The following is a 21773-nucleotide window of genomic DNA, read 5'->3' on the forward strand; positions in this document are numbered from 1 at the left end:
CATTAAGTCGTTTTTTGTTTTTTTTTAAATGAAGAATAATTGCTTTACAGAATTTTGCTGTTTTTTGTCAAACCTCAACATGAATCAGCCACAGGTATACATATATTTTTTGTGCTGATGTAAGTTTTCTCATACTGTTCATGGGGTTCTCAAGGCAAGAATACTGAAGTGGTTTGCCATTCCCTTCTCCAGTGGACTATGTTTTGTCAGAACTCTCCACCATAACCCACCTGTCTTGGGTGGCCCTGCATGGCATGGCTCATAGTTTCATTGAGTTGGACAAGGCTGTGGTCCATGTGATCAGTTTGGTTAGTTCTCTGTGATTGTGGTTTTCGTTCTGTCTGCCCTCTGGTGGGTAAGGATAAGAGGCTTGTGGAAGCTTCCTGATGGGAGAGACTGACTGTGGGGGAAACTAGGTCTTATTCTGATGGGCAGAGCCATGCACAGTAAATCTTTAATCCAACTCTCTGTTGATGGGCAAGGCTGTGTTCTCTCCCTGTTGTTTGGCCTGAGGCAAACTGTGGTGGGGTAATTATGGTGATGGTGACCTTCAAAAGGACTTGTGCACGCACTGTTGTATGCAGTGCCTGGACCCTGCAGCAGGCCCCTGTCTACCCTTGCCTCTGCCAGAGACTCCTGGACACTCACAGGAAAGTCTGGCTCAGTCTCTTGTGGGGACACTGCTCCTATCTCGTGGCTCCTGGTGTGCACAAAGCCTTGTACTTTGTTTGTACAAACAAACATGTATTCCAAATCTGTTTCCCCAGTCCTGTGGAAGTTCTGTAATCAAATCTCCCTGGCCTCCAAAGAGAATTCCTTGGAGGTTGTCAGTCCCTTTGCCAATCCCCAGGTTGGGAAATCTGTTGTGGGTCCTAGACCTTTCTTAACAGTGTGAGAATTTCTTTGGTTTAATTGTTCTGCAGTTTGGGGATCATCTGCTCAGCGGCTCTATGGTGGGGCAAATGGTGACCTCCTCCAAGAGGGCTTATGCCACACACTGCATGACCCAGGTCTGCTGCAGCCAGAGCCTCTGTCCCCACGGCAGGCCACTGCTGACCCATGCCTCTGCAGGAGACACTCAGACACTCAAAGGCAGGCCTGGCTCAGTCTCTGTGGGGTGTCTGGGTCCTGGTGTGCACAAGGCTTGTTTGAGCCATCTGAGCATCTCTGGTGGGTATGGAGTTTGATTCCAAACATGATTTCGCCCCTCCTATCATCTTGTTGGGGCTTCTCCTTTGCCCTTGGACATGGGGGCATTCACACCATGGAATACTATTCAGCAATGGAAAGAAATGAGCTTTCAATACATTCAACACTTGGCTGTATCGCAACAGAATTATACTGAGTGAAAATAAGCCAGTATCAAAAGGCTATGGGATACATACTATATGATTCCATTTATATGACACTTTCAAAATGACAAAATTAAAGAGATGGAAAACAGAATAGTCATAGGCCTTTGAGTACAAAATGAAGCAGGGCAAAGGCTAACAGTTTTGCCAAGAGAACGCACTGGTCATAGCAAACACCCTCTTCCAACAACACAAGGGATGACTGTATACATGGACATCATCAGATGCTCAATAGTGAATCAGATTGATTATATTATTTGCAGTCAGAGATGGAGAAGCTCTATGCAGTCAGCAAAAACAAGACCAGGAGGTGACTGTGGCTCAGATCATGAACTCCTTATTGCAAAATTCAGACTTAAATTGAAGAAAGTAGGGAAAACCACTGAATCTGCATACAATTCAGGAGACCTGGGTTCGATTCCTGGGTCAGGAAGATCCCCTGGAGAGGGGAATGGCAACCCACTGCAGTATTCTTGCCTGGAGAATCCCATGGACCAAGGATCCTGGTGGACTACCATCCATGGGGTCACAGAGTTGGAGACTATTCAGGTATGACCTAAATCAAATCCCTTATGATTATACAGTGGGAGTGACAACTAGATTCAAGGGAGTAGATCTGATAGACAGAGTGCCTGAAGAACTATGGACGTAGGTTCATCATATTGTACAGGAGGCAGTGATCAAGACCACCCCCAAGAAAAAGAAATGCAAAAAGGCAAAATGGTTGTCTGAGAAGGCCTTGCAAATAGCTGAAAAAGGAGCGAAGCTAAAGGCAGAGGAGAAAAGCAAAGACATACCCATCTGAATGCAGAGTTTCAAAGAATAGCAAGGAAAGATAAGAAAGCCTTCCTCAGTGAACAATGCAAAGAAATAGACGAAAACAACAGAATGGGAAAGACTAGAGATCTCTTCAAGAAAATTAGCGATACCAGGGGAACATTTCATGCAAAGATGACTACAATAAAGGCCAGATATGGTATGGACATAACAGAAGCAGAAGATATTAAGAAGAGGTGGCAAGAATACACAGATGAACTATACAAGAAAAGATCTTCATGACCCAGATAATCATGATGGTGTGATCACTCACCTAGAGCCAGACATCCTGGAGTGCAAAGTCAAATGGGACTTAGGAAGCGTCACTACAAACAAAGCTAGTGCAGGTGATGGAATTCCAGTTGAGCTATTTCAAATCCTAAAAGATGATGCTGTTAAAGTGTTGCACTCAGTATGCCAGCAAATTTGGAAAACTCAGCAGTGGCCACAGGACTGGAAAAGGTCAGTTTTCATTCCAATCCTAAAGAAAGCCAATGCCAAAGAATATCAAACTGCTGCATGATTGCACTCTTTTCACATACTAGCAAAGTAATGCTCAAAATTCTCCAGGTCAGACTTCAACAATATGTGAACCATGAACTTCCAGATGTTCAAGCTGTATTTAGAAAAGGCAGAGGAACTAGAGATCAAATTGCCATCACCCGTTGAATCATAGAAAAAGCAAGAGAGTTCCAGAAAAACATCTACTTTATTGACTATGCCAAAGCCTTTGACTGTATGGATCACAACGGACTGTGGAAAATTCTTAAAGAGATGGAAATACCAGACCACCTTACCTGCCTCCTGAGAAATCTGTATACAGGTCAAGAAGCAACAGTTAGAACTGGACATAGAACAATGGACTCCTTTCCAAATTGGGAAAGGAGTACATCAAGGCTGCATATTGTCACCCTGCTTATTTAACTTATAGGCAGAGTACATCATGCAAAATGCTGGGCTGGATGAAGCACAGCTGAAATCGAGGTTGCCTGAAGAAATATCAACAACCTCAGATATGCAGATGATACCACCCTTATGGCAGAAAGTGAAGAAGAACTAAAGAGCCTCTTGATGGAAGTGAAAGAGGAGAATGAAAAAGCTGGCTTAAAACTCAAAATTCAAAAAACTAAAATCATGGCATTCGGTCCCATCACTTCATGGCAAATATATTGGGAAACAATGGAAACAGTGACAGACTCTATTTTCTTTGTTTCTAAAATCACTGCATATGGTGACTGCAGCCATGATATTAAAAGACACTTGCTCCTTGGAAGAAAATCTATGACCTAGACAGCATATTAAAAAGCAGAGACATTACTTTGCTGACAAAGTTCCATCTAGTCAAGGCTATGGTTTTTCTGGTAGTCATGTATGGATGTGAGAGTTGGGCCATAAAGAAAGCTGAGCACTGGAGAGTTGATGCTTTTGAACTGTGGTGTTAGAGAAGACTCTTGAGAGTCCCTTGGATTGCAAGGTGATCCAACCAGTCCATCCTAAAGGAAATCAGTCCTGAATATTCATTGGAAGGACTGATGCTTAAACTGAAGCTCCACTACTTTGGCCATCTGTTGTGAAAAACTGACTCATTGGAAAAGATGCTGATGCTGGGAAAGATTGAAGACAGGAGGAGAAGGGGATAACAGAGGATGAGATGGTTGGATGGCATCACTGACTCAATGGACCTGAGTCTGAGCAAGCTCCGGTGTTGGTGCTGGACAAGGATACCTGGCATGCTGTAGTCCCTGGGGTCATAAAGAGTCAGACACTGCTGAGCGACTGAAGTGAACTTAACTAATCAGTTTTCTCATTTTGAGACAAATGCCCAGCATATGTTAAATGTATATTTAGAATGCATTTTTAAGAAGGTGCCAAACTATTTTCCAGAATGGCTGTTCAGTTCAGTTCAGTTGGTGATGTCAGCACCAGGACCCAGGAGAAAGAAACAGTGACCCCACAGGAGACTTGCCTGTGGGTGTCCGGGAGTCTCTGGCGAAGGCGTGGGTTGGTGGTGGCCTGCTGCAGGATTGGGGGCATGGACTGTAGCAGTACATGCATGGGATCTTCTGAGGGAGGTCACCATTATCTTCATTCAGTTCAGTTCGGTTCAGTCACTCAGTCGTGTCTGATTCTTTGTGACCCCATGGACTGTAGCACGCTAGGCCTTCCTGTCCATCAGCAACTCCCAGAGTTCACCCAAACTCATGTCCATGAGTCAGCGATGCCATCCATCCATTCATTACCTCCACCATAGTTTGCTGCTAAGTCACTTCAGTCATGTCCGACTCTGTGCAATCCCATAGACGGCAGCCTACCAGGCTCCACCATCCCTGGGATTCTCCAGGCAAGAACACTGGAGTGGGTTGCCATTTCCTTCTCCAATGCATGAAAGTGAAAAGTGAAAGTGAAGTCGCTCAGTCGTGTCCGACTCTTAGCGACCCCAAGGACTGCAGCCTACCAGGCTCCTCTGTCCGTGGGATTTTCCAGGCAAGAGTACTGGAGTGGGGTGCCATTGCCTTCTCCTCAGGTAAATAGCAGGGAGGGAACACAGATTCACCCATCAACAGAAATTGGATTAAAGATTTACTGGACATGGTCCAGCCCATCAGAACAAGATCCAGTATCCCCCTCAGTCAGTCTGTCCCATCAGGAAGCTTTCATAAGCCTCTTACCCTTCTCCATTAGAGGGCAAACAGACTGAAAACCACAGAATGGCTGCACCGTTTTAATAGTCTCAGAGTCAGTATGTGAGAGATCTAATTTTGCTACATCCTTGCTACTGTCACCATTTAAAGAATATTAACTGTTTTAATAGATGAATGTAAGGCAATATCTCTTCATGATTCTAATGGGCAATTTTCTAATTGTAAATGACCATCTTAGCATGTGTTTATCTTCTGTGTGTTCCCTCTGTGAAGTCTCTGTCTTTTGCCCATTTTCTTGCTGGATTATAGGCTCACTGTCACCTCTCTGAGCCACCTCATTCTGCCTTGTTGCTGCTGCTGGGGGTAGGAGTGCCATCTGCCCCCTCCTCAGACACCAGGGAGGAGGTCGGGGCAGTGGGTTGCTGGGTAGCACTGCCTCCTGCCAACCAGCTTTACCACATCCCTGCAGGTCAGGGGGAAAGTTTGGTTCTCCACTCGGCCACACTGATTCCAAGAGAGGTCAGTTTTTCTTTTCATTTTTGGTTGGCTGACAAGTATTAAAAATGAGGTGTTTTTTTTTCTACCAGACATCCTTTCCCCAGTCCTTTATGTAGAGCTGGTCCTGGGTCCAGGCCTCTCTAGCACCCCGTCAGGGATGAAGGAGGAAAGAAAATCCAGGAGCTTACATCATTCCTCAGTTTGTGAAGTCCCTGCCTGGTCACCTTCCCTGCATTTTTCATAGCTTTCCTATATTTGGTGGTATCTAAGGCCCCAGATGACAGATGAGACCACCCTTATGGCAGAAAGTGAAGAGGAACTAAAGAGCCTCTTGATGAAAGTGAAAGAGGAGAATGAAAAAATTGGCTTAAACTTCAACATTCAGAAAACTGAGATCATGGCATCTGGTCCCATGACTTCATGGCAAATAGATGGGGAAACAGTGGCTGACTTTATTTTTGGGGGCTCCAAGATCACTGCAGATGGTGATTGCAGCCTTGAAATTAAAAGACACTTACTCCTTGGGTAAGGAGCTGATCACAGAAACACAGGCTGAAGACATTTGTCCTGGGTGGTTGGGTGGGTGTGGGTCTGGTGAGGGAGGTCGGAGGGGATCATTGCGGGTGGGGGGCAGTCCAGGGACAGAGAGTGTGATGCTGTGATAGAAGGAAGCAACACTAGGCAGCAGACACAAGGGTGAGGGTTGATGCCCTTTGAGGATCAAGGCAAAGGTTTGCAGATGAGATTAAGTGTAAAATACTGAGGAAACGGTAGAGGCTGAGTGAGGGAGCTGGTGAAAGTCTGGCTTGCAGTGTTTCCACCTGCATCCCTTGGAACGCTGGCTCTTCAGGAGCATTTCTATCACATCCTCTCTGTCTCTTTCTGACACACACACTTGTTTTATAATCAATTAATTATGAGGATTGCTGTTAAAATGAAATGAAATAGCTCTTTCAACAACATAACTTCTGAAAGTATTTATTTAGCGTGTCGTTGTTAGTCACTAAGTTGTGGCTGACTCTTTTGCTACCGCACCTGCCAGGCTTCTCTGTCCATGGGATTCACCAGGCAAGGATACAGGGGCGAGTTGCCATTTTCTTCTCCAGGGGATCCTTCCAACCCAGGGATTGAACCCGTGTCTCCTGCATTACAGGCGGATTCTTTACCACTGAGCTACCCGAGAAACCCCCTTATTACTATAGTATGTACCACCCAGCAGTTCTTATTGAATCTCAGGACCCAAGTCAATGTTCCCTGGAACCCCACTTGAGAAACACTGGTTGAGCACTGTCAACAGACTTGGCCACAGAAAAGCACATGGTCTCTCTCGACAGCCTCCCCTCCTTCTTCGCAACTGCTCCCAAGCCTCTCCTCTCTGGGAGCTACAGTTTCTCTCAGGAGTTGGAAGAGCAGCCATCAGTTGCAGGGTATGTTGGTTTAGGATCATGGAGGTCACAATACGTGGTGATTCCTGGCAGCCAGGAATTCCATCTATTCTGGCCAGCAGTTGGGTGAGAGGTGTGTCTGGGGTGTTAGGTGCCGTGAGTCTTAGTGAGTAACGAAGTGAAAACTAGTGAAACTAGTGAGTGATCAGTGAAAGCCTCTAACTTAGCAGCAATAGGTCTATTTCGTTTTTAGGCAGACGGGAAATCATGGGAAAAGGAAATTCTGGTACAGACCTGCAGATAATTGGGGTGGGAGTGGGAAGGGGTATGCAGTCCCTGTGCTGGAGACTGAAACGATTTGGTCTCGTGAGACTGGGAGAAGGAGGGCTTGTCATTTGAATGTTTGGAACTTGGAAATTCTTTTATGTGGTTAATTAATATGTGAATGTGTAGTTGCATTATCCATATGTTTGGCCATAAGAACCTATTTCAGCAGAAACTCTGGAATGATAGTGAGCTCATTAGCACCTCCTTCATATATAGAAAGAGTTACATACAGTTTTAAAAGCAGTAGAAGATCACTGTAGCAGGGTTGAACAAATAAGAATGGTGTTATGAGCAGCACGGAATGTTGTGTGGCGGGATTTTCCTTGAACTTGAAGCCCAGTATATATATTTTTATTTCTAGTGTCTGGTGTAATGCTTAGTAATCAGTTGCCCTTTGATTGAATGGGTGGATGAATAAATCCCTAATACTCATCCTTTTTATAACCTGACTTTAAACTGATGGGCCAGCGAAGAACCCTTGAGACTAAATTCACTTTGGGGGTCAAACAGAGTCAGAATTATCTGGATGACCTTTAGGTTCTTGTACAGATTGGTAGTCACTAGTCAGACATAGTTGATGGTTGCCAATAAGGAAAAGAATTTGGAGCCTTAAGGTAGAAAATAACTGACTCTTGTTTTGCGAGTTTTGCACAAGTTTTGCAAGGAGCAGACTGACGTTATGGGCTAGAAGAAGCAGTTGGTCTTAGTGTACTGATGAATAGTAAAATTTGTAGATTTGATGAATACTACTTAAAAATCTGTGGTGTTTTAGTCCTCTGCGTGTGTGTGTGTGTGTGTGCACACGTGCGCACACTCAGTCATGTCTGAATTTTTGCTGCACTGTGGACTGTAGTCTTCCAGGCTTCTCTGTCCATGGTATTTTCCAGGCAAGAATACTGGAGTCTTTTGCCATTTCCTTCTTCAGGGGATCTTCCCAACCCAGAGACTGAACCCACGTCTCTTGCATCGCCTGAACTGGCAAGGAGATTCTTTACCACTGTGCCACCTGGGCATCCCTTTTAGTCCTACTTCTTACACCTTTATACACATATTCCTGCATAACAGATTGATGATTCCTACATGAGAGAGTGATGTTGAATGAATATACAGATGAGTGAATTCACAGGTGCTTTTGCTGAGTGTAACTTTCTTATTTCTTCATCTACTTGTTTGTGTCCTAACACTTGACGTAACTAGCTCTGCCTCATGCATGCTTCGGTGTCTGTTTTGGATCCACATTACCTCACATGGACTCTCACTGTACTCTTCAGGTGATAGTAAACAGCCGGCATGTTCTGCATGTCATTGCGTCCTCACTGTTTCTTCTTTCCAGTGTCCTGTCATTATCTTTCCTCCTTTGACCTCTGTCTTCTCTCTGGACTTGGAGGCCTTCTTTCTTCCTGTTGGATTACTGATTTAATTTTTTAATGTTTCAAGAATTTACTAAGTGCTAAGTAGTATGTCAAGGTTGTATATTGTCACCCTGCTTATTTAACTTATATGCAGAGTGCACGCATGCATGCTAAGTCACTTCAGTCGTGTCCAAATCTGTGTGATCCTATGGACTGCAGCTTGCCAGGCTCCTCTGTCCATGGGATTCTCCTCTGGCAAGAATACTATGCCCTCCTCCAGGGGATCTTCCCTACCCACGGATCAAACCCATATCTCTTACGTATAACCTGCATTGGCAGGCAGGTTCTTTACCACTGATGCCACCAGGAAGCCCGATATGCAGAGTACATCATGAGAAATGCTGGGCTGGTTGGATCACAAGCTGGAATCAAGATTTCCAGGAGAAATATCAACAGTCTCAAATATGCAGATGATATCACTTTAATGGCAGAAAGCAAAGAGGAACTAAAGAACCTCTTGATGATGGTGAAAGAGGAGAGTGAAAAAGCTGGCTTAAAACTCAACATTTAAAAAACAAATATCACAGCATCTGGTCCCATCACTTCATGGCAAATTGATGGGGAAAAAGTGGAAACTGTGACAGATATTCTCTCCTGGGCTCCAAAATCACTGTGGGCAGTGACTGTAGCCACGGAATTAAAAGATGCTTGCTCCTTGGAAGAAAAGCTGTGACAAACCTAGACAGCATATTAAAAAGCATAGACATCACTTTGCCAACAAAGGTCCATCTAGTCAAAGCAGTATTTTTTCCAGTAGTCATATATGGATGCGAGAGATGGACCATAAAGATAGCTGAGTGCTAAAGAATTGAAGCTTTTGAATTGTGGTGCTAGAGAAGACTCTTGAAAAATACCTTGAAATGCAAGATCAAACCAGTCAATCACAAGGGAAGTCAACCCTGAATATTCATTGGAAGGACTGATGCTGAAGCTGAAGCTCCAATACTTTGACCCCTTGATATGAAGAGCCAACTCTTTGGAAAAGACCCTGATGATAGGAAAAACTGAAGGCGAGAGGAGAAGAGGGTGACATTGGATGAGATGGTTGGATGGTATCACTTACTCAATGGACATGAGTTTAAGCAAACTCAGGGTGATAGTGAAGGAAGCCTGGCATACTGCAGTCCATGGGTCACAGAGAGGCAGGGACGGTTTAGCAACTGAACAACAGCTATATAGTCATCCCTGGATGTCTGCAGGGAGGGGGCATGAGGGATGATTGATACAAAAAAGATGCTCTAGTCCCTTAAATAAAATGACACCGTTCTTGCATAGAACACCCCACCCTACCGTCTTGTGTACTTTTAATCACCTCAATTACTTATAATGCCTTATATGATGGAAATGCTGTGTAAATGATTGCTGGAGTGCAGTGAATTGTAGTTACCTTTGGGAACGTTATGGAGTTTTCCCCCCAAATATTTTGGATCTGCATTTGGTTGAATCCATGAATTTGGAGCCCAGGATGCAGAGGGCTGACTACATCATGAATCATACTGGTCACCAGGACCACAGAGATACACAGGGCGTGGCCTTCTCTTACAGAAGTTGTAAACATGTTTGCACATCACCAGTAAGACATGGTGGTATGTGTGGCACCATACAGAGCAAATATAAGGTTCTGTGTTGTTCTAGAGAGAGACTGGTTATAATAGGGGTTGAGGAGGGCAAGGCAGGCTTTGTGGCAGATGTTGTAGCTTTACTTGTCAGTATTATTCTATTGCATCATATTCCAAACGCAAAATTTATCCAACCCTCAAGAAGTTTTCTTGGAGGAACTAGTCTTTGCTAATTAATCCCATCAATAGAAATACCAACCTTTCAGAGTCTAAAAGTCTGTTCTGTGTCTCTTTTTCTGTTTTGCATAAAGTAATTAGCCTCCAACTAATAAAAATAAATGGAAAAACATAAAATAGAAATAAAATGGAAAAAAAAAAAAAGAAAGAAAGAAATACCTACCTTTCAGAATAATCAGTGAGTTCAAAACAGAAACATCCCTTCACTTAAAAGTTGATCAGGTTCTGTCATGTACAGCAGTTTTTGGTTGGGCTGCTTTTCTGTTTAAACAACAAATAATCTTGAAGGGATTTTACCTTCTGAGGACTAGACTCAAACCCAAGACAGGGTGATCTACTCAAATTTCTTCATGCACTTAGAAAATGAAGTATTTAGGCTGTTTTGAAATATCTTTGTAAATGATAGAGACATTAAAATAAAAATTAAAAATCATCCAGATTCTTCATAAAGCATAAGTTTGTGTTTCGGTCAGCCTATGAAATTCTCTACCTTATGTTAAAGTGTAGAAAATCCTCTCCCATAAAGAAACAAATTTAGAATTACAAATTTTTAGCTTGAGATTTTCAAGGGTAAAAGAAGACACTTGTAAAGATAAAGAAACCTGGAGCTATTTTTGTATCAAAAAGAAAATTCAGGAGAATCAAAATCTTTTATTTTTGTTCCATGACTTTATATTTCAGCTGTACTTTTCTTTCTCCAAAAGCACATAGACAATGATTACAATAGGTAAATAGGTACTTTTTCTTATAAAAATCTTATAACAGCTTTAGGATCAAATTCCTTCCAAATTTAATTTGATTAACTTCTGAATAAGAAATACCATTTTTTAAGCAAAATTATTGCATTCCAGAGAGTATTATAGTTTATTTAGCATATGGGATCTGAGTTCCCTGAGCAGGAATTGAACCTGTGCCTGGCTACAGTGGAAGCTCAGAATCCTAGCCTCTGGATTGCCAGAGAAGTCCCTCCAGGGGGTATTATAAACAGCTAAAAAAGAAGAAAGGGAAATCATATTGATTTAAACCATGCTGGAATAAATATTTTGCACATCACCAGTAGCCAATAATGGTTTCCCTGATAGCTCAGTTGGTAAAGAATCTGCCTACAATGCAGGAGACTCCAGTTCGATTCCTGGGTCAGGAAGATCTGCTGGAGAAGAATAGGCTACCCATTCCAGTATTCTTGGGCTTCCCTTGTGGCTCAGCTGGTAAAGAATCTGCCTGCAATGCAGGAGACCTGGGTTCGATCACTGGGTTAGGAAGATCCCCTGGAGAAGGGAAAGGCTACCCACTCCAGTATTCTGGCCTGGAGAATTCCATGGACTATCCATTCCATGGGGTCACAAAGAGTCAAACATGACTGAGAGACTTTCACTTTCACTTTTGATAGCCAATAATATTTGGAAGATTTGGAGATGATCTGGTTTGCATTGCACATATACACTTTAAAATACCTCATGAATTAAGTCAAGCTTTACCTCAAACAGATGCTAAGAAATATGAAAATATGTAGAGTTTTGCTGTATTTAAGATCGTTATCTAAAAACTGCTTGGTTTTTGTTTTTCCAGAGAGCACAGTCAGATGAACTGGAAAAAATTGAAAAGCATGGCCGGTCCTCCAAAGACAAGGAGAACGCCAAGTCTCTAGACAAACCTGAGCAGTAAGCGCACCGTGGGCCCATGGGCAGCAGGCAGGCCTTGGGGGGCTCTCTCCATGGGGAAAACGGGGTGTCTTCTGTGCCTCAGCGTCATGAACGACGTGAGGATGAGCGTGTTTATGTGCATCATCTTTTTCCTCTTAACTTGGCTTTATTTCCTTAGGTTCCTTTATGAACTGTCACTAATCCCCAACTTTTCAGAGCGAGTCTTTTGCATCCTGTTTCAGTCCACATTTTCAGAAAGCATTTGCTCAATTCGGCGCAAACTGGAGCTGCTACAGAAGTTGTGTGAGGTGGGTGCTTGGGTTCTGATACTTAATTGTGCTCAGTCATGTTCATATTTCAAACAAGTTGTCTTTTATTTACAGTAAATACCTCCAACTGAGTACCATTTGAAGATATTTTCTTGATTTCCCCTCAACAAATTGTTAATGATTCCAACCAAATGCTTCAGGAATAGCTATATGACTCGACAGAAGAGAAATATTCTTCTGAAAATAAAGAACAAATGCTTGGCAGAAATGACCAATATTAACATCTAAAACAGTTTGTCCAAATTTAATAGTACCATTTATTCTGGTTGTGGTAAATTATGTTGAAAAGTAGCATTATGTCATTAAAGAGATTTTCAGAGGAAGTGATACACAAATTCAAGTTAAACTATGTGTTTTGGAAGAAGTGAGTGTGAACCTTTCAGGGATAAATCTAAATTTGGAAATTAAACTTTATAACTGTGTTTCGGTTTCCCACACCTTATGTTAAAAATGTTACCCAGAGGCAGGCGCAGTGGACTGATGGCCGTGACATTATACTGTGGTGGTTCTCATGTTATGGGTGTATTTGGTTTCCTTGCAATTACACCACAGAAGCATCCTAGGCTGGTACCTCTCAGCTGAAGAAGCACAACCTGCATGCTGTTAGTGGTGCAGCTTTTTCAAAGTTATCTCTGGAGACGCTGTTCTTAAATAAACCTAAAATGAGCACTGATGAAGCTTGGATATGACCCATAATTATTAGTATGATATGAATATCTGCCACTGACTTAAGAAAATTCAAACAGTAAGTGAGAAATTCTTCTTTATCCTGTTTTACAGACATTAAAACATGGCTCAGGGGTTATGCAGGTTTTGGGTTTGGTTCTTGCCTTTGGCAACTACATGAATGGTGGAAATAATACTCGGGGACAGGCAGACGGTTTTGGATTAGATATTCTCCCGAAGCTGAAAGATGTTAAAAGCAGTGTAAGTATTTTGAGTGAGTGAATGTAGCAAACTGAGGAGTGGATGTCTGTTTTGTAATAAGTTGAACTGTAAACTGGTGTGATAAATGTTTATGCTCCAAGGTCAAAAGTTCTATTATGTTCTGAGCCAGATAAAGGTAATGGCCACCATATATGTGTGATCAAGAGAAGAATAATTTTCCTAAAGTGAGTAATTTTGAATCCTGTATCTAATGAATAACTGAATAGACAGTATTTTAAAATAAAAATAACTAATTTTTACTTTCTTTACCATGTCTGCTAATACTTATCTATTTGGATCTGAGGACTAGTTAATTTTTATGAATTAGACAGTATATCCATCACTTTCTTCTTCTCTCCATGTTAAGCAAGTGGCCCCCAACAGGTCCAGATTTTAAAAACAAAATAAAGATGAGTGAAAGTCACTCAGTCGTGTCTGACTCTTTGTGACCCCATGGGCTATATAGTTCGTGGAATTCTCCAGGCCAGAATACCGGAGTGGGTAGCCTTTCCCTTCTCCAGGGGGTCTTCCCAACTCAGGGATCAAACTCAAGTCTCCCACATTGCAGGCAGATTCTTCACCAGCTGAGCCATAAGAGAAGCCCAAGAATACTGGAGTGGGTAGCCTATCCCTTCTTCAGTGGATCTTCCCAACCTAGAAATTGAACTGGTATCTCCTGTATTGTAGGTGGATTATTTACCAACTGAGCTATCAGGGAAGCCCAAAATTTAAAAGATGACTCTCTTTTTCTCCATATAATCCTCTCTTTGATATTGGTATATATGGGAACATCTAAACCCTCTTTGTGAAGCTTTAATCTCTATCCTTTAGAAATAAATTCTATTATTTTCAAAGTTTACAATGTCAGACTTTAACCACTCTGGTGGTTTCCTTGATCTTATATTTCTACCAACACTCTCATAATCTCTTAGACATCAAGTTTAAACAAACACAAGTAGAGAAGTGGAATTTTTTAAAAAATTAAGCTTCCTAAAGGATGTTCTCATGCCTACCAGTATCAGAGAGAGGATTATATGGAGAAAAAGAGAATCATCTCTTAAATATTTTTTTCTCCATATGATCTTCTTCCTGATATTGGTAGGCGTGGGAACATCTAAGCCCTCTTGCAAGCATAATTATTTTTCTTAAAATTAACATCTAAGAGATTATGAGAGTGTCGGTAGAAACATAAGATCAGGGAAACTACCAGAGTGGTTAAAGTCTGACATTGTAAACTTTGAAAATCATAGAATTTATTTCTGAAGGATAGAGATTAAAGAAGCTTCACAAAGATCTGTATGATGAAGGAAATGTTTTTAAAATATTCAATTCAAGTGAGGGATTTCCCAGGTGGCACTAGTGATAAAGAATGTGCCTGCCAGTGAAGGAGACATAAGAGACCCTGGGTCAGGCTCGATTCCTAGTCGGGAAGATCCCCTGGAGGAGGGCTTCGCAATCCACTCCAATATTCTTGCTGAAGAATCCCATGGATAGAGAAACCAGGCAGTCTACATTCCACTGGGTCGCAAAGAGTTGGACATGACTGGAGCGACTTAGCATGCCCTCCCACAAGTTTAAGTGAACAGTTGGCCTATGAAAATGAAAATATAGAGAATTGTCCTTCTAGATAGGAAATAATAATAATAAGGAAATAATCTCCCTGACAGAAGAGAGATACTTATTTTGCTTTTTCCTGCGGGTCAACAACTCACTGGTTTATTTAGTCATTACACTCATGTGTTCATTTGACATTCTTTTATCCAGCTTCTATGAAATGCCAGACACTGTGCTTTTCCAAAGTTGGGAAAAGCATAGTCCTTTCTTGGAACACAAACAGCATATAACTTTTGTGATTTTTATGGTTCTGTCTGTTGAAATGCCTTTTTATTTGTATGACAGACATTTTCTCAGGAACCTTCAATATGTCAACCTGATAAATCACATTTATTCAAAATTTATTTATTCTTCTAAACACATGGTAGCTTTTGAATAGCTCTTTTTTATAAGATGTATTTATTTATTTTTATTTTTGTGCTGGATCTTCGCTGCTGCACATGCAGTCTTTAATTTCAGCGAGCAGGGCCTACTCTCCAGTTGCAGTGCACAGGCTTCTCATTGCGGTGGTTTCTCTTGTCCTGGAGCACGGGCTCTAAGTGTGCAGGCCTCAGTAGTTGCAGCTCTCGGGCTCTGGAACATGAGCTCAGTAGTTGTGGCACACGGGCTTAGCCCCAAGCATGTGGAACCTTCCCGGATCGGGAATCCAACGTGTGCCCCCAGCACTGGCTGGTGGATTCTTAACCACTGGACCACCAGGGAAATACTGAATAGTTCTTACCAACTGATTGTTGGATTGAAACAAGTAACTTTTGCAAATAACATTAGAATATAAATATAATCAATAAAATGTTACTTATAAAAATGAATCTGAAATAGATTCTTATGGTCATAATTATATATGTATAAGGGATTATTTGTTTTTTGTATTGGTTAATATATCTTATTCAATCCTCCTATAAGTTAAATTTCATTAATTTAAATAATTAAGGAATGATATAGATACAAATAATCAAGAAGTAAGATTTTTTTAATAATTTAACTTGCATTCTCACAAGGGCTATGCAAAGTCTATTTGGTTCTTTCTCTATAAAATAAAGATAACTATGTCTGTATAGTTTCATAGACTTGCACGTGTGCACGCGTGGAACTGTTACTCAGATCACTCAGAATTACCTAGGCATTTAGTGTGTGTTTTGTTAATTGACTGAGGTGTTGCTGATCATTTCACTGATTTGCAAGTTAGGAAAGACAAAGGAAGTTAGTTGCTTAAATCATTTTACAAGTAATCCTGCTTCTAATTAATGTACTACTTTTGTTACTATAGCTATGTATTTCTGTGTAATCAATGTATATAGTAAAATATGTTGTTGTTGTTGCTTAGTTTAAGTCATGTCCAACTCTTTGCAACCCCATGAACAGTAGCCCGCCAGGCTCCTCTGTCCATGGGATTTCCCAGGCAAGAATCCTGGAGTGGGTTGCCATTTCCTTCTCCAGGGGATCTTCCCAACCCAGGGATTGAACCCCTCTCTCCTGCATTGGCAGGTGGATTATCTATTGCTGAGCCTCCAGGGAAGCCCCTAATATGTTCAGGGAGTCTGTGTTGTGTTAATCACTCAGTTGTGTCCAACTCTTTGTGACCCTATGGACTGTAGCCCACCCACCAGGCTCCTCTATCCATGAGATTTTCTAGGCAAGAACACTGGATTGGGTTGCCATTCCCTTCTCCAGGGGATCTTCCCGACCCAAGGATTGAATCCGCATCTCCTGCATTGGCAGGCGTGTTCTTTACCATCTGAGCTACCAGGGGAGCCCATCAGGGAGCCTGATAGACATATTATCATATCCCATCAGACTTGTTTATAAAGGAATGTTGCTCTTTTTATCAATGAGGGGAAAGTCATGGTTATATTGAATATTCCAGAAAACAAAGTTTTTATTATAGGGTATGTCTTAAAAAATATGTATTTGGTTTCACACATACCAATTATCTAGTATTTATTTTGAGAATTAAAAAAAAACATGTATTAATGCCTCTAAATGTGCCAGAAAAGAAGGTAGAAAGCTCTTCTTCTTTGAAGATTGCTAGAAATGAAGCAGTTTTTCTTCTTTAGAACTACATACATTGCATTCTTGTAGCTGCATAGATACTAATTCTTGAATCTAAGTCAATGACATAATTTATAACATGAATTTGCATTTTTAAAGCTCCAGCTTACTTGAGATAATACTTAACTTTAAAATTTTCTTAATCTACTTAGTAATAAACCTCAGTCAAGCTTCCTGTTGGAGTGGTCCCTATTGGTTTAGCCATATAGAAATGCTGGTGTTATTTAGTCATTTCTGTTTAGATAGTAGTTATACCTGTTAATAATAAGAAATAAAATTAAAGAATTAATTTTCTGGTTGAGGAAGGTGTGTATAACTGAGACAACCCTCGAAACAGTTGTGCTTCCCCTTGGGGCTCAGGTGGGAACAGAGCGGGGCAGGACAAGACCATCTGGGCCATTAAACGACAGGAACATGAAACAGAGAACGTCTCCTTTCATCCTAAATAGTCTCATCTACATGTGTGGGTTTACTGGGATGAATTTTATTTAATGCCGTATATTTAGTCATTTTTAAAAATGTATTTCTGCTCACTTTGGTCTCTCTGCCTAGGACAATAGCAGAAGCCTGTTGTCATATATCGTGTCATATTATCTTCGCAATTTTGATGAGGTGAGATAATGTTCACAGAGTCACATTTTGTTATTCCTTGTTGTTAAGTGATATGGTCATGTTTGATGTTTGTCATTGCTGCTACTGTTCTGTCCTCATTTATTTAAATGTTCTGTGCTTCGTGCTGACCAGGACGCTGGGAAAGAACAATGTGTGTTTCCACTGCCTGAACCCCAGGACCTCTTTCAGGCCTCGCAGATGAAGTTTGAAGATTTTCAAAAAGACCTCAGAAAACTCAAGAAAGACCTGAGAGGTAACTTACAATGTTAAGGAAACTCAGTTGTTATTTATGCTTCTTTAATGAGAGAACAGATTTTTCAGTGTTTCTAAAGAAAGTAAACATCAATGTAAATAAACATTTTCATATGTGGCAAAAGAAAAATTTTACAAGTAATCTTATTCTTTTGTTGTTTAAAAAACAAACATGTATTAGAAATCTATGTGTATTAAAAATACACATATATTTCTATGTGTATTAGAAATCTAGTTATTTAATCGCACTTGGTTATTTGAATAGCAGCCTCTTTCATCAGGGACAAATTTTATTGTCTTACTTTCACTTTACGTTCAAGAATATTTGTACATTTATCATGTCTTGTTAAAAGACACATATTTCCTCCCCACCTGCCCTTGGTATACTTGCCTAAGATTTTGTGGTATGTGAACTTTCCTGGGAAGAAAACATTTTTTCATGTATTTAGTTAAAAATAAATGCATGTGTAATGGTTTATTGTTATTGTTCAGTTGCTAAGTCATGTCTGACTCTTTGTGATTCCATGGACTGCAGCCCACCAGGCTTTCCTGTCCTTTACTGTCTCTCACAGTTTGCCCACATTCATGTCCATTGGGGCTTCCCAAGTGGCACTAGTGGTAAAGAACCCAGTTGACAATGCAGGAGACAGAATAGATGCAGGTTCTATCCCTGGGTTGGGAAGGTCACCTGGAGAAGACCATGGCAGTCCACTCCAGTATTCTTGCCCGGAGAACCCTCATGGACAGAGGAGACTGGCTGGATAGAGTCCATAGGGTCTCAAAGAGTCAGACACCACTGAATCAACTTAGCACACAGGCACGCATGTCCATTGAGTTGGTGATGCCATCCAACCATCTCATCTCTGTCACCCCTTCTCTTACTGCCCTCAGTCTTTCCAGCATCAGGGTCTTTTCCAATGAGTCAGCTCTTCGCATCAGGTGCCCAAAGTATTGGAGCTTCAGCTTCAGCATCAGTGAATATTCCAGTGAATATTCAGGATTGATTTCCTTAAACTGACTGGTTTAATCTCCTTGGTGTCCAACTGACTCTTTAGTCTTCTCAATTGTTAGTTGAGAAGCCTTAGATCATTTTAAAGAGACTTTGAAATTCTTCAGAATGGTAAATTTAAAGTAATGCACAAAAGCAAATAGTTTACAATTTTTTATTTTTTGTAAATAAAAATCCTTTCATCTGTCCTACCTTTATAAATGAGGTACAGTTGGCTTATAATATTATTATTAGTTTCAGGTGTACAACTTAATAATGACAAAGGTCCGTATGGTCAAAGCTATGATCTTTCCAGTGATCATGTACAGACATGAGAGTTGGACCATAAAGGAGGCTGAGCACCAGAGAATTGATGTTTTCAAATTGCAGTGGTGGAGAAGACTTTTAAGAGTCCCTTAAACAGCAAGGAGATCAAACCAGTCAATCCTAAAAGGAAATCAACCCTGAATACTCATTGGAAGGACTGATACTGAAGCTCCAATACTTTGGCCACCTGATGTGAAGAGCCAGTTCATTGGAAGAGACCCTGAGGGTGGGAAAGATTGAGGGCAGGAGGAGAAGGGAGTGACAGAGATGAGATTATTGGATGGTATCACGGATTCAGTGGACATGAACTTGGGCAAACTCTAGGAGATAGTGAGGGTTGGGGAAGCCTGGCGTACTGCACTGAACAACAAGAAAATTTTCATATGTTATGCACCTGCGTTATTACAGTGTTATATTCCCTATGCTGTACCTTGCATCCCTGTGACTTATTTATTTTGTAACTGGCAGTTTGTGCCTCTTTAATCCCTTTCGCCTATTTCACGCACCTACTTCTTCTTTTCCTGAAGTTTCTTCATTTATGGAGTTGAGAATACCACAACTTTCAATTTAAGCCTCTTTCTCACTATTTAAGCATAGTCAGGGAGGACATTTATGTGAGATTTTCATTGCATGTTGTATCGCTAGATGAGAAGAGGCTGATTTACCCCAGAAGCCAAAAAGATGATACAACTTTTTAAAGAGATTCTACCCTAGTGATCTATAATCAAATTTATAGAGTTGTTATATTCTGCTCATAGATGATTTTATATAGATTTAAATCACCATAGTAACATTATATAGTTTGCTTATAGTTCCTAAATACTTAATATGTATTGTGTGCCTGAGGCATGATAGACCTTTGCTAGGTGCCGTGAGTACCAAAGATATAAGCATCACTGTCAAGGAGGAATGAAATCCTGCCCCTTAGGTGCTCCCCTGAGAGCATCAAATATGGGTGCTCATGGATTGATTATACTCTTTGCAGTTGAAAATGGTGAAGCTCTATACAAGCAGCAAAAAAGAGAGAGAGAGAGAGAGAGAGACCAGGAGCTGACTGTGGCTCAGATCATGAACTGCTTATTGAAAAATTCAGACTTAAATTCAAGAAAGTAGGGAAAACCTCTAGGCCATTCAGGTTTGACCTCAATCACATCCCTTATGATTATACAGTGGAAGTGACAAATAGATTCAAGGGAATAGACCTGATAGACAGAGAGCCTGAAGAACTATGGACGGAGGTTCGTGACATTGTATAGGAGACAGGGATCAAGACCATCCCCAAGAAAAAGAAATGCAAAAAGGCAAAATGGCTGTCTGAGGAGGCCTTACAAATAGCCAAGAAAAGAAGAGAGGTTAAAGACAAAGGAGAAAGGGAAAGATATACCCATCTGAATGCAGAGTTCCAAAGAATAGCAAGGAGAGATAAGAAAGCCTTCCTAGTGATCAATGCAAAGAAATAGAGGAAAACAATAGAATGGGGAAGACTAGAGATCTCTTCAAGAAAATTAGAGATACCAAGAGAACATTTCATGCAAAGATGGGCTCAAAAAAGGACAGAAATGGTATGGACCTAACAGAAGCAGAAGATATTAAGAAGAGGTGGGTAGAATAAACGTAAGAACTCTACCAAAAAGGTCTTAAGGACCCAGATAACCATGATGGTGTGATCCCTCACCTAGAGCCAGACATCCTGGAATGCAAAGCCAAGTGGGCCTGAGGAAGCATCACTACGAACAAAGCTAGTGGAGGTGATGGAATTCCAGTTGAGCTATTTCAAATCCTGAAAGATGATGCTATGAAAGTGCTGCACTCAATATGCCAACAAATATGGAAAACTTAGCAGTGACCACAGGACTAGAAAAGGCCAGTTTTCATTCCAATCCCAAAGAAGGGCAATACTGAAGAATGTTCAAACAATTGCACTACTGAACTCATCTCACATGTTAGCAAATTAATGCTCAAGATTCTCCAAGCCAGGCTTCAAAAGTACATGGACCAAGAACTTCCAGATGTTCGACTTGGATTTTTTTAGAAAAGGCAGAGGAACCAGAGATCAAATTGCCAGCATCCACTGGATCATAGAAAAAGCAAGAGAATTTCAGAAAAACATCTACTTCTGCTTTATTGACTACAGTAAAGCCTTTGACTGTGTGGATCACAACAAACTGGAAAATTCTTAAAACAGATGGGACTATCAGACCACTTTACCTGCCTCCTGAGAAATCTGTATGCAGGTCAAGAAGCAACAGTTAGAACAGACATGGGACAACGGACTGGTTCCAAACTGGGAAAGGAGTATGTCAAGGCTGTATATTGTCACCCTGCTTGTTTAATTTACATGAAGAGTACATCATGTGAAATGCCAGGCTGGATGAAGCACAAGCTGGGATCAGGGTTGCCTGAAGAAATATCAATAACCTCAGATATGCAGATGACACCCCTCTTATGGCAGAAAGAGAAGAGGAACTAAAGAACCTCTTGATGAAGGTGAAAGAGGAGAGTGAAAAAACTGACTTAAAACTCAACATTCAAAAAACTAAAATTATGTCATCTGGTCCCATCACTTCATGGCAAATAGATGAGGAAACAATGGAAGCAGTGACAGACTTTATTTTCTTTGGCTCCAGAATCACCTCAGATGGTGACTGCAGCCATGAAATTAAAAAACACTTGCTTCTTGGAAGAAAAGCTATGAGAAATCTAGACAGCATATTAAAAAGCTGAGACTTTACTTTGTTGGCAAAGGTCTGTCTAGTACTTTTAACTCAGCAAATCTGGAAATTTCAGCAGTGGCCATGGGACTG

General features: G+C 41.1%; 1 protein-coding gene across 3 annotated transcripts in view; it reads left to right on the top strand.

Annotated features, from left to right (window-relative positions):
* The window catches only part of FMN2 (formin 2), a 336826-nt gene that overhangs the window by 235622 nt on the left and 79431 nt on the right, over positions 1–21773 (top strand). For all 3 annotated transcript variants that reach the window (XM_043926779.1, XM_043926781.1, XM_043926780.1), the window contains 5 exons: positions 11798–11889; positions 12050–12179; positions 12981–13127; positions 17343–17402; positions 17535–17655. In XM_043926779.1, the coding sequence (XP_043782714.1) occupies positions 11798–11889; positions 12050–12179; positions 12981–13127; positions 17343–17402; positions 17535–17655 (550 nt within the window). The remainder of the gene's footprint in view (positions 1–11797; positions 11890–12049; positions 12180–12980; positions 13128–17342; positions 17403–17534; positions 17656–21773) is intronic.

Source organism: Cervus elaphus, chromosome 15 (assembly GCF_910594005.1).
Source record: "Cervus elaphus chromosome 15, mCerEla1.1, whole genome shotgun sequence".
NCBI lineage: Eukaryota > Metazoa > Chordata > Mammalia > Artiodactyla > Cervidae > Cervus > Cervus elaphus.